Source organism: Dermochelys coriacea, chromosome 1, assembly GCF_009764565.3.
Source record: "Dermochelys coriacea isolate rDerCor1 chromosome 1, rDerCor1.pri.v4, whole genome shotgun sequence".
In the NCBI taxonomy this organism is placed as follows: domain Eukaryota; kingdom Metazoa; phylum Chordata; order Testudines; family Dermochelyidae; genus Dermochelys; species Dermochelys coriacea.
The window spans coordinates 30,749,314-30,763,241 of record NC_050068.2 but is presented as its reverse complement, the minus strand read 5'-3'; the positions used below and the strand labels follow the sequence as shown (position 1 = coordinate 30,763,241).

The window sequence follows — 13,928 nt, the reverse complement described above, 5'->3', positions numbered from 1 at the left end:
ACTACTTACTGAAAGTGTTAATCTCAAAACCATTTTTTTTTTAATATAGATAATTCTTAGGCTAAAGCCTACCAGTTAATTTTGCGGATCACACTGTTTAAGAAAGATTTCAAAATCAGCAATGCCACATCTATCCCACTGACACACAGTGACCCATTAAATAGAGGCACCAGACTGAAGCAGTTTGAATTGCCTTCCTAACTTTCGGCCCTGTCAGGACTCAAAATATTAATATTTAGCTATCCATCTGCCACCAGAGGATGTAGAGACTCTAAATGTTCAGTTCTGACACAACTCTGAACCAATGGAGGAGCTAATAAAGGGGATGGGAGTGTGTGTGTGTGTGTGTGTGTGTGGTGTCGAGAGCTCCCACGGCAACTTTTAGGTGAACACATGATGCCTCTTCTCATGGGGCTTGGTAGTGGTGGCTCCCTGCTGAGGTTGTTGCAACATGGCACTTGGGATCATGTGGTGCTGGGATCCTGTACGCTACGTCACAATGACTCTTACTTACACTTGGCCCAACAGCCCATCAGTCATGATGGTCAGCAGTCAGGCCAAACCTGAATGGCACTGCAGTCCCCTGTGCCAATTCACAATGCTCGGATTGGGGAGGTAGGCCATCCCGCAGGACAGGAGCCACTGCTGTTAGGTGAGTGTGGGGCAGCTCACTCTCCAGCCCCCCACCCTCTTCAGGGTCTCCCTTCCACATCAGACTGAGATTAGATGGTGGGGCAGAGGATGATGAGTGGTCAGTGCCTGGATTGCAAAACCTGGTTCTACCATTGCTCTGAACACAGCCTTTAAGATCAGGTACCTGAACATTTCACACATTCACTCTGGGTCCTCTCCCAAGCCTACTAGATCACTATGAAGAGCTGAACCCAATCTGAGATTCTGAAGATATGGGTTATATAAGGACATGGAAAGATGGTACACTGGGCCTTGATTATGCAGAGTTAATGTTAACTGGGTTTTTTCCATTGACCTGAATGGGAGCAGAATGAAGCTTTTGCTGATGAAATTCTCAGAGCTTACTGAAATAGACTGGCAGTTTGGTGTGATCGGTACAGGGAAATCAGTCCACTTGCAGTTATGACCACTCTGGCACATAAGTAGAACACTTTCTTACTGAATTATAGAGGAAAATACAGATTGCCAGACCAGATGTAAATCTAAGTCCAGTGTTCTACCTCTCACAGTTACCAGAACCAGATGCTTCAGAGCAATATGAAAGAAAATGTCAAAGATGATTAAAATAACACATCCACTAGGGCTTAGAAAGAAACTACCCCTATGGGAAGTTATGTCTGAAATCAGGATTTTGCTTTAAATATACCTTACACAGAATGTTATATTATAAGTGTCTGTACAAATGTCTAATCTATTTTTGAAACCTCTATCCTCAAAAAATATCTTGCAGCAATGAGCTCCACTGATTAATTATGTGCTATGCAAAAAAAAAAAAAAAAAAGTATTTCCTTGTTATTTCATGTCATCTGCAAGTTTTCTACCTAATTTTTCACTCCTTCAAATCATTAATACATATTAGTACGAAACATTGAGGCACTACTCCTGACCTTTTCCCATGCTATAAATTGACCATTGTCCCCCATTCTTTGTTTTCTGTCTCTTAGCCAGTTTCTAGTCTATCACAGCTCTTTGTCAGCACTCTGAGTACTTAATAGCCTATTGTGAGGGACTTTGTCAAAGGCATTCTGAGAGTCCAAGTGGATGCCAGTTGTTTCTTCGCTATATATAGCTTTACTGACACACAAAGCAGTTAAATTTTCATTAATGCAACCTTTGCCCATTTGAGCAAATTATGATTTACATTGTAGTGCGGCTACCTGAATCACCATTATTTGAATTGGGTTCTTTTTTGACAACTTCATTAGCATATGAGCTTTCATTCCTAAGCAGGGCTTTGATGCAGCACACTTTAGTGCTTGGATAATGCTATTTATTTTCATTTGAGCAAGGAATTGCACCTTGAAAAGAGAAATCTAAGCCATGGTTTCTGATCTTGGGTGTGTCCATCCTAAACTCTATTAGGAAGTAGCTTATAAAACTGTCTGAATCACCCCTTTTGGGCTGAAATTTTTCAAGCCTGATGTCTGCCTGAAGCAATTTTTTATTTATTTTGTTTTAGTTTGAGAAAAATCAGTTCAGCATTTTTTTTTTGCCTTTGTATGGAAGGGAAAAAAACCTCACTGAACATTTTTCCCATAAAAAAAAAAAAAAAAGATTTTGCCCTTTATTTGAAAAGGTCTAGTGCCAAAACGATCGCAGCAAGAAAACTGAAAATGGACAGGAAGCTTGTTCCTAGGGAATAGGGATGCCTTGCAATGGCCCAGTTAAAATTGGTTTTCATTTAAAAGAATTAGCAGGGTTTGAAACAAATCATACTTGACTCAATGGCATTCTAAAGGGGCTGGGCTACACTTTACATGAACACATCCCATTCTGATGTATCAAGATAAATGAAGTGTTACAACAGCTTTCCAGGGTTTTTCTCCTTCATACACAACTAAGCCCTGGTCTACATATAAAATTTGGATGGATGTGAAAAATTCAAATCCCTGAGCAGCACCATATTTAAGCTGACCTTACCCCTGGTGCAGACACGGCTAGGTCAGTGTCAGCCTAGTTACTGCTGCTCAGAGAGATGTATTAGCTACAGTAATGGAAAAACCCCTGTGCCGTTGGAGACTCTGTAGCGTAGACATACCCTGCATGAACTCTGAAAGAGCGTGTTGCTTACACATTTATTGTTATAATCAATCTTTTACATTGTAAAAATGGGATTATTATTGCGCTGGAAGTACAGAACACACTTACCAATGTTAATTTCATCATCTGTTTCAGCATCTCCAATACACTCAAACTGAAAATCCTGTAGCGACTGGGAAAATTTTTGCACTGCCATGGATAGATCTATGATAAAGAAAAAGGAAACAAGTCTTACAATTATTCCAATAACTATACCACAGTATATGCAAAGTCTCATATAGTGAGGTTATACTTTGCTTACAAGATTTCCTTTCTAGAAAAATCATCTCACATAAAATAAGAGAATACCATTCAAATCAAACTGCTTGCTATGCCTTAAAAAGTCACTGAAGCAAACTAAATTCCTAAATCCCAGCCATAACAAAGCGAATCGTATTCATACTGACGAATAATCCTCAATTCTCGTTTTCTTGAAGCAAGAGAAATTGATACATGAACTGAAGCTTCAGTGGTAATAAGTAGTCCTAGTGTATGCAGTGGGGCTTCTTGCAAACAAGGACTTCTTACATATACAAGGATTGTAGGATTGGGCCCATAGGTTACCGTGAGTTTTATTTTAATATACTTCTCCCACAGTTAAAGTTTTCCATAGGGGCTTAACAGATATTTTAAAAGTAACTAAATATAAACACAATACTGTACACTGTTCTAGAGAGACTTCAAAAAAAAAAGATATTGAAAAATATATCTTCAATTACTTGCTCATTATGTATGGACTACTTTAGTTGAGTGGCATTTACAGTGACAACACATATCTGCACTTTAAAAAAAGGCAAAATTAAACTTCACAGCACCAAGATTTGATCTCAGCAGTAAAGAAGGTTCCAATACACAGCATTCGTAAATATGGAATAACCAGTGTGACCAAAATATTCTTTTTTTACAAAAATACATAAAGATAAATGTAAGAAGAAAAGTGAGAACACATATTAAGAATGATCAGAGTTCTATCAGTCTAGACAAAACATTGCTTGACTGATAGACCCTCCACAGTCCTCATGAGATATTTGTAGCATCAGTTTGGAAGCTAGAAAAATGAACAGACTACCTGAACTCTGATGTCTGCAATATCTAGACAGACATCTCAGTATGGAAAGAGAGGAAAAGAGTTTTACCAAAACCCAAGTTAAGCACTAGTTCCAATGCATCACTGGAGTATACAAATCTGATTAGAAACTTTGTCCCAATGTCTTGTACTGACAGCATGTTCAGTTCTGTGCAGCCCACGAGAATAAAGTCCTTTACCTGAAGATATTCAAATCTAGAAGATAGATGCACAGAAAATGGATGAAGTTGGGAAATCCAAAAGATGGGGATAGTTTTCTCTGGTTTTTAGCTAACTCTTTTGGGGCAACACAGAAGGAAGTGCATACTTTAAGAGAGACTTGAATGAAGAGAGGGTTTGGTGCATGACAATCTGGAATTCGGGTAAATGCATCAAAACAACAGTGGGAGGGGAGGACACAAAAGAGGAATAAAAAGGCCAAGGGAGGACCTAAGCATTAGTGTTGGTATTTTCCTTTGAATTTCACTTATGTAGTAGATAATTTTAATGTGCTTCAATGATAAAGAGGATTCCAATATAGCCAGTGAAATCGGGGCTTAAATTCCAGACACTAAAATGTAAGTACAGTATAGAGCAGTGTTAACAAGTCATTGTCTATGAAATTTTAGTTTGTACTGACTTCGCTAGTGCTTTTTATGTAGCCTTATGTTGTAAAACTAGGCAAATATCTAGATGAGTTGATGTACCCTCTGGAAGGCTTCTGGGTACCCCCAGGGGTAAGTGTACACCTGGTTGAGAACCACTGTCCTAGAGACAAAAATAACTTCCATTGAAATTACTCGTTTCCCTCAGGGTAGAGAGACTGGAGCTTCAGGTACAAGACAGGGAGTACTGTCCACTTTAAATCCTGATTTACACTCAATTTAATTCTTGTTTGGCCAACTGCCTTAGAAGATCAGAATTCAAAATCAAAAAAGATGGCAAAGTGATGGGAAGAAAAGAGAAAAACGTCAAAAAAAAAAAAGAGAAAGTCTGAGAAAAGCAATGGCTCCTTCAAAAAAAAAAAAAAGGGTGTAAGTCCTTTCATCATCCCATTTCTTAACTTTGCAACCTATGCTTTTAGACCGCTGTGATGGCCATTCAATAGTGTAATAATCTCAAAAAGAAACTGAGGGGTAATAATTATATGAACACTGTATATCAGTGGTTCTCAACTAGGGGAACATGTGCCCCTTGGGGTACCCAGAGGTCTTCCACAAGGTAAAATCAACTCATCTAGATATTTGCCTAGTTTTACAACAAGCTACATAAAAAGCACTAGCAAAGTCAGTACAAACTAAAATTTCACAAAAAGAAAAGGAGTACTTGTGGCACCTTAGAGACTAACAAATTTATTAGAGCATAAGCTTTCGTGAGCTACAGCTCAAACTTTCCACCAAATGCATCCGATGAAGTGAGCTGTAGCTCACGAAAGCTTATGCTCTAATAAATTTGTTAGATTGGCTCTAAGGTGCCACAAGTACTCCTTTTCTTTTTGCGAATACAGACTAACACGGCTGCTACTCTGAAACCGGTCATTATGCAAGGAACTAAAATTTCACAGACAGTGATTTGTTTATACTGCTCTGTATAGTATACACTGAAATGTAAGTACAATATTTATATTCAAATTGATTTATTTTATAAATTATATGGTGAAAATGAGAAAGTAAGCAATTTTTCAGTAATAGTGTGCTGTGACACTTTTGTATTTTGTGTCTTATTTTGTAAGTTTTAAAGATGAGGTGAAACTTGGGGGTACACAAGACAAATCAGACTCTTGCAAGGGGTACAGTAGTCTGAAAAGGTTGACAGCCACTGCTGTATATGATCTGGTCAGTGAGGTAACGTTACTGCATAATTATGGAAGGGTTATTAGAATTTCCTCTATGATGGTATTGATTTAACTTAACAAGGGGCTGTGGGAAGTACAAACAGGAAATCAACACAATAGATCTAGATAAGGACACCCCAGAACACACTTGAAAGACAAGGAGGCAAACTGTTAGCATTAAGGACCCTGTCTCCAAAACACTGCAAGACTTGGCTACTGAAGCTATGAGCCAGGAGAATAAAAGAACAGATTTAAAAATTTTATTAAGATGATGTTTAAAAAAATAAATGAACGGTACAGAGTTTAAGCATAGAAGTTTCTGGTTATCAGGGAATAATTTACAGATTATCCAAGGGGTGTGAAGTTCAGTTTAAGATTGGATGGCGTAAGGAATACATAATCTGCAATATCCCCAATTGGGGGTAAAAGGTTAATGGGTCAAAGTACAGACATAGAGGGTATGTTGCTCATATAATGCTTATGTTCAGGAGTGGAGTATAATGAGTGTATACGATGATGAGGATAGATAGACCTTCATTTTGTGAGATTTAACGTTCAGTGAGTTTATGGTTCCAGTTCATATAGTCCAATGGAAAAAGTCTCTCGGTCCCTTTCTTGTAGTCGATGCACGACGTCGCTCCGGCTCATGCCTCCTGGCGGGTGATGTGTTCGGTGTAGATGTCCCTGGACCATCGGATGGTGTCTGAGACCATTAGGCCCTGCATACTAAACAGTTATAAAGACTTTCTCAGGCAGGAGAAGATGGCCACTTGTCAAAAGATTAGGGTGACCACACAGCAAGTGTGAAAAATCAGGATGGGGTGGGGGGTAATAGGAACCTATATAAGAAAAAGTCCCAAATATCGGAACTGTCCCTATAAAATCGGGACATCTGGTCACCCTACAAAAGATGTACAGGGAGAAAGACAGAGAGCCTAAAGAAGTCAGGCTTTCCCAGATACAGAGAGGTTTCAGAGTAGCAGCCGTGTTAGTCTGTGTTCGCAAAAAGAAAAGGAGTACCTGTGGCACCTTAGAGACTAACAAATTTATTAGAGCATAAGCTTTCGTGAGCTACAGCACGAATGCATCCAATGAAGTGAGCTGTAGCTCACGAAAGCTTATGCTCTAATAAATTTGTTAGTCTCTAAGGTGCCACGGGTACTCCTTTTCTTTTTGCAGATACAGAGAATAAGCCTCAGGGGAAAGCTAGATAACATCTTAAATAACAACAGAATTTAAGTGTTTCTCTGAAGTGCTTTTTTATAGCTAAATAATATTTTGCTTGAAGGTTATTTGGTCTCTTCTTATCACTGCCATTGCTCCCAGAGGGAGCAGAACTGCAGGGTCTGAGCCTAAAGCAGACCTGCTGAGGCAATCACAGTGAGTATCAGGGGACTACCACCCAGTCAGAGTGTGGGGGGGAAAAAACACATGATTCCATCTCAAGAGTGGTGACGGCCTGAGGCTTGAGAGGAGGTTTATTCAATGAGACCAGGAAGGTCAGAGGTACAGTCAGCCCACTAACTGTGACAACTGCTAATGTTTAAACACAACAGAACAGTCTAGGCAATGTATTAATTGACTGGGATTCTGAGAAGGAGAAGATAAAGAAACTGAAGTAGATGATAGGCACTAAGAGAAACAATTCCCTGCCTGAGTTTTGGCTTTAGACAGTGATTTTAGTGAATGAAGAGGTTTCATTGCGAGTACACATTGCGATTGCTAGATTGTAAGGCACAGAATAATTTGATTAATACATCCACATCTCAATATATTTCAAAATCAAGGACAACTTAGAACAGGAAAATGTATCCATGCTTGCCTGAAAATGTCCTTTTAAAAACAAAACAAAACAAAACAAAAAACAACAAGGTCCACAGATCCACTACAATGGTACTCCAACATGGTTTTGCAGCTCAGGGACAGAAACAGACCTACCATTCACTAGCAGGAGGGAAATGTTCTACCTCCTGAAAGTTCCTTCCAGCTGACATAACTTCCAGTGCCAGGGGAACTTAAATCTACTTTCTTAAATTACAGATTGTATTAAATATACTTTGACGAAAAAGGACAATTTCTCCTAGGGAAGGGCAGGGCACATTCTACCTAATGACAACAAACCCTAATCTATGGGTGTCATCTCTATTCTGGATGACCCATTTGTATCCAGGATTTCTTGGCCTTGTTACTCAAACAAAAGGAATTTTTCAGGTGAACAGAGATGGCATGAAAAATAGGAAAATATATGGTCCACTACAATGGGATTTTCATAGCACTGTGACTCCAGGGCATGAAGCATGATCATCCTTTAAATGTGAACATCATATTGAGCTAAATTGTATAAGTATTCCCCCCATTTTTCCCTTGACATTAAGGCATGGAGAAGACTTCTGCCAAAAGGGAAAAAAGAAAAGAAAAAAAAAAAGAAGAAGGAAAGGACATTGGCTGAGACTGAATTAAACAGAAGTACAATACTGGTCTCGTCACAGAAAGCTCACAATTTCTAATTCAAATAACCTCTCATCTGACTGGAGACTGTAGCCATAAGGAGACCTACTCTAATGGATCAGAAGCATTCTGATGCCCTTTACAGTGGTTCAATCTGAGTAGTACCGCCCAGGTCAGAGTGAGATTCCAAAGTCATGTTCTATGGTGCTGAAATAAGATCAGTCCTTAAAGAAATTGTAATGCTAGATTTATATAAAACTCCCTTGTTTTGAAGGTGCTTAGAACATTATGCTACAGAGAGTTGACCTTTTTGCTTGGACATTCTTACACATACAGAATAAAGCCCTCCTGGAGAAACTTAAGGTTAAGTTTCGCTGATTTAACATGGATCATGGAGTTAAAGTATGGACTTTGGACCAGCCAATAGAATACATTTTATTTGCCAACTTCAGTTTTTGGGTACATTGAACTTCATCCAATTATTCGTTTTAAACTTTTCTGGTTCCAGATGGAGTGCAGGCCTGCAATAGCAGACCTCCTCTGTGCAAGAAAGGCATCCAAATACTCAGTTGTAGATTAATCAGGCTTGAGAGCCAAAGCCTCTTCAACCAGAAGGACATCAACAGTATCATTGCCACTTTCACGGCTATCATTTGTACTGTTCTGGAGAAGCAGTGGAAGAGGTGGGAAGACACATAGCAGGGGCCTTGCCCTTACTCATTCACCACCTCACATTCTGAGTCCTGACAAGTACTGAGGTAACAGGGCAGGTTATTTACTGTTTCCAGATGCAAAGAGGCTGATAATGAGCCACCAAACTGATTTACGATAGGGGAGATTTTTTGGGGTGGAGGAGCCACTCTGCTAATATACAAATCGGGGATCGGGGACTCTCTCCTCCGGGGGACTGAGTCATCTATCTGCCGCCCTGACCGGGAAAACCGAGAAGTCTGCTGCTTGCCAGGGGCTAAGATTCGTGATGTGACGGAGAGACTGCCGAGACTCATCAAGCCCTCGGATCGCTACCCCTTCCTGCTTCTCCACGTGGGCACCAATGATACTGCCAAGAATGACCTTGAGCGGATCACTGCGGACTACGTGGCTCTGGGAAGAAGGATAAAGGAGTTGGAGGCGCAAGGGGTGTTCTCGTCCATCCTCCCCGTGGAAGGAAAAGGCCTGGGTAGGGACCGTCGAATCGTGGAGGTCAACGAATGGCTACGCAGGTGGTGTCGGAGAGAAGGCTTTGGATTCTTTGACCATGGGATGGTGTTCCATGAAGGAGGAGTGCTGGGCAGAGACAGGCTCCATCTTACGAAGAGAGGGAAGAACATCTTTGCCAGCAGGCTGGCTAACCTAGTGAGGAGGGCTTTAAACTAGGTTCACCGGGGGAAGGAGACCAAAGCCCTGAGGTAAGTGGGAAAGCGGGATACCGGGAGGAAGCACAGGCAGGAATGTCTGAGAGGGGAGGGCTCCTGCCTCATACTGGGAATGAGGGGCGATCAACAGGTTATCTCAAGTGCTTATATACAAATGCACAAAGCCTTGGAAACAAGCAGGGAGAACTGGAGGTCCTGGTGATGTCAAGGAATTATGACGTGATTGGAATAACAGAGACTTGGTGGGATAACTCACATGACTGGAGTACAGTCATGGATGGTTATAAACTGTTCAGGAAGGACAGGCAGGGCAGAAAAGGTGGGGGAGTAGCACTGTATGTAAGGGAGCAGTATGACTGCTCAGAGCTCCGGTACGAAACTGTGGAAAAACCTGAGTGTCTCTGGATTAAGTTTAGAAGTGTGTGCAACAAGAGTGATGTCATGGTGGGAGTCTGCTATAGACCACCGGACCAGGGGGATGAGGTGGATGAGGCTTTCTTCCGGCAACTCACGGAAGCTACTAGATCGCATGCCCTGATTCTCATGGGTGACTTTAATTTTCCTGATATCTGCTGGGAGAGCAATACAGCGGTGCATAGACAATCCAGGAAGTTTTTGGAAAGCGTAGGGGACAATTTCCTGGTGCAAGTGCTAGGGGAGCCAACTAGGGGGAGCGCTTTTCTTGACCTGCTGCTCACAAACCGGGTAGAATTAGTGGGGGAAGCAAAAGTGGATGGGAATCTGGGAGGCAGTGACCATGAGTTGGTTGAGTTCAGGATCCTGACGCAGGGAAGAAAGGTAAGCAGCAGGATACGGACCCTGGACTTCAGGAAAGCAGACTTTGACTCCCTCAGGGAACAGATGGCCAGGATCCCCTGGGGGACTAACATGAAAGGGAAGGGAGTCCAGGAGAGCTAGCTGTATTTCAAGGAATCCCTGTTGAGGTTACAGGGACAAACCATCCCGATGAGTCGAAAGAATAGTAAATATGGCAGGCGACCAGCTTGGCTTAATGGTGAAATCCTAGCGGATCTTAAACATAAAAAAGAAGCTTACAAGAAGTGGAAGGTTGGACATATGACCAGGGAAGAGTATAAAAATATTGCTCGGGCATGTAGGAAAGATATCAGGAGGGCCAAATCGCACCTGGAGCTGCAGCTAGCAAGAGATGTCAAGAGTAACAAGAAGGGTTTCTTCAGGTATGTTGGCAACAAGAAGAAAGCCAAGGAAAGTGTGGGCCCCTTACTGAATGAGGGAGGCAAGCTAGTGACAGAGGATGTGGAAAAAGCTAATGTACTCAATGCTTTTTTTGCCTCTGTTTTCACTAACAAGGTCAGCTCCCAGACTGCTGTGCTGGGCAACACAAAATGGGGAAGAGATGGCCAGCCCTCTGTAGAGATAGAGGTGGTTAGGGACTATTTAGAAAAGCTGGACGTGCACAAGTCCATGGGGCCGGACGAATTGCATCCGAGAGTGCTGAAGGAATTGGCGGCTGTGATTGCAGAGCCCTTGGCCATTATCTTTGAAAACTCGTGGCGAACGGGGGAAGTCCCGGATGACTGGAAAAAGGCTAATGTAGTGCCCATCTTTAAAAAAGGGAAGAAGGAGGATCCTGGGAACTACAGGCCGGTCAGCCTCACCTCAGTCCCTGGAAAAATCATGGAGCAGGTCCTCAAAGAATCAATCCTGAAGCACTTAGAGGAGAGGAAAGTGATCAGGAACAGTCAGCATGGATTCACCAAGGGAAGGTCATGCCTGACTAATCTAATCGCCTTTTATGATGAGATTACTGGTTCTGTGGATGAAGGGAAAGCAGTGGATGTATTGTTTCTTGACTTTAGCAAAGCTTTTGACACGGTCTCCCACAGCATTCTTGTCAGCAAGTTAAGGAAGTATGGGCTGGATGAATGCACTATAAGGTGGGTAGAAAGCTGGCTAGATTGTAGGGCTCAACGGGTAGTGATCAATGGCTCCATGTCTAGTTGGCAGCCGGTGTCAAGTGGAGTGCCCCAGGGGTCGGTCCTGGGGCCCGTTTTGTTCAATATCTTCATAAATGATCTGGAGGATGGTGTGGATTGCACTCTCAGCAAATTTGCGGATGATACTAAACTGGGAGGAGTGGTAGATACGCTGGAGGGGAGGGATAGGATACAGAAGGACCTAGACAAATTGGAGGATTGGGCCAAAAGAAATCTAATGAGGTTCAATAAGGATAAGTGCAGGGTCCTGCACTTAGGATGGAAGAATCCAATGCACCGCTACAGACTAGGGACCGAATGGCTCGGCAGCAGTTCTGCGGAAAAGGACCTAGGGGTGACAGTGGACGAGAAGCTGGATATGAGTCAGCAGTGTGCCCTTGTTGCCAAGAAGGCCAATGGCATTTTGGGATGTATAAGTAGGGGCATAGCGAGCAGATCGAGGGACGTGATCGTTCCCCTCTATTCGACACTGGTGAGGCCTCATCTGGAGTACTGTGTCCAGTTTTGGGCCCCACACTACAGGAAGGATGTGGATAAATTGGAAAGAGTACAACGAAGGGCAACGAAAATGATTAGGGGTCTAGAGCACATGACTTATGAGGAGAGGCTGAGGGAGCTGGGATTGTTTAGTCTGCAGAAGAGAAGAATGAGGAGGGATTTGATAGCTGCTTTCAACTACCTGAAAGGGGGTTTCAAAGAGGATGGCTCTAGACTGTTCTCAATGGTAGCAGATGACAGAACAAGGAGTAATGGTCTCAAGTTGCAATGGGGGAGGTTTAGATTGGATATTAGGAAAAACTTTTTCACTAAGAGGGTGGTGAAACACTGGAATGCGTTACCTAGGGAGGTGGTAGAATCTCCTTCCTTAGAGGTTTTTAAGGTCAGGCTTGACAAAGCCCTGGCTGGGATGATTTAACTGGGACTTGGTCCTGCTTTGAGCAGGGGGTTGGACTAGATGACCTTCTGGGGTCCCTTCCAACCCTGATATTCTATGATTCTATGATTCTATGAAATCCTACCATGTGAGTCCTGGTGTTCATCTCCCCTTATGGTATGTCTAAATGGCATTTTGGAGCCTGCGGGAGCAAACTTGCTGGCCCGAATCAACATACTCAGGTTAGCTGGGCTTGTGCTAATGCTCTAAAAATAGCTGCGTAAACATTGCCTTGAAGTTGTGGCTCAGTCTAGCACTAGGCTCTGAAGCCTAGGTGAGGGGGTGGGGCTTCAAAGCCCACGGTCCTGCCCAATCTGCAACATAAAGTGCTGTCTATATTGCTATTTTTAGAGTGCTAGCACAAGCCTGGCTAACCTGAGTCTGTCAACCCAGGCTAGGAGGTTCACTATGAAGGGCTCCAAAAAGCTGTGTATTAATACCCTGCGTGGGTAGTGCACCTAGGACAGGAGAATTTTTCTCTGGGGTAAGGCTGATCATGTTCTTTCCAGTTATTATACAAAACCTATCAGACACACTGACTGCCACAACCTGGAAGAGTCCATTATGCATGGAAGGAGCAATGCTTCAGGACCTCAATGAATCATTGTATTTCAGCTGCAGGATACTGTGCTCTCCTTTTGGTACCTGTTATGTTTGGACTCGGCAGAGAAGGCAATAGAGACAAAGCTGTCTGTAGTGCTCGCTGTATTGTTCAGGCAGCAAGAGCTGAAACTAATACGAAAGTGAGGCTTTCCACTGTGAAGTGGAGAATGCTCAAACATTTAAAGGGACAGGACATCATACTACCCACTTCTTGAACTAGATCAGAAAGATCCCTTTTGGGAGGGAGGGAGAAACAACCCAAAACCTTCCCTGAGAAACAACCCACCCACATTCTCTGCATTCAAGAGTTGTTGGAGTGGATACAATACAATTGGAGCTAGACTTGCCAAGAGTTGAGATGCAGAGGGAATATCTAGATTTACTGATAGGTGCTATAAAAACTCCAGATCACTGAAACATGCCTCTGTATGAGATCATAATTCTCCCAATAGACTCTTATAAGAACTAGATTTTTGCTTTATCTGACACCACTTGTTTTCCTTCATGGCCGTCTTCTGTTAACATTCTACTGAGATGAAACCTTGTATCTGATAGGTTTCAGAGTAGCAGCCGTGTTAGTCTGTATTCGCAGAGGGCCCTCTGTTTTTTCCACCAAATGCATCCGATGAAGTGAGCTGTAGCTCACGAAAGCTTATGCTCTAATAAATTTGTTAGTCTCTAAGGTGCCACAAGTACTCCTTTTTTTCTTGTATCTGATGACATTCCTCATCAGTCCAGGCCTATGACTGACTTCCCTGGCACCTCTGTGTCTACAGTTGTCCTGAATCCAAGATACTCCAGGAACCATATCGTTCTGTGTTTGCTTCACTTTTCTCTTTGTGTAGAACCTTGATCAGAGATACTGTCCAGGAAGATAAGTGAATTTCTTTCTTCCCGAAAGTAAATATTATTGCTA

General features: G+C 42.4%; 1 protein-coding gene across 1 annotated transcript in view; it reads right to left on the bottom strand.

Moving 5' to 3' along the window:
• ARHGAP42 (Rho GTPase activating protein 42) overlaps positions 1-13,928 on the bottom strand; it is a 306,489-nt gene that overhangs the window by 257,936 nt on the left and 34,625 nt on the right. Inside the window, 1 exon segment of the mRNA XM_043504183.1 lies at positions 2,842-2,937. Coding sequence (XP_043360118.1) covers positions 2,842-2,929 — 88 coding nt within the window. The 5' untranslated portion in view covers positions 2,930-2,937.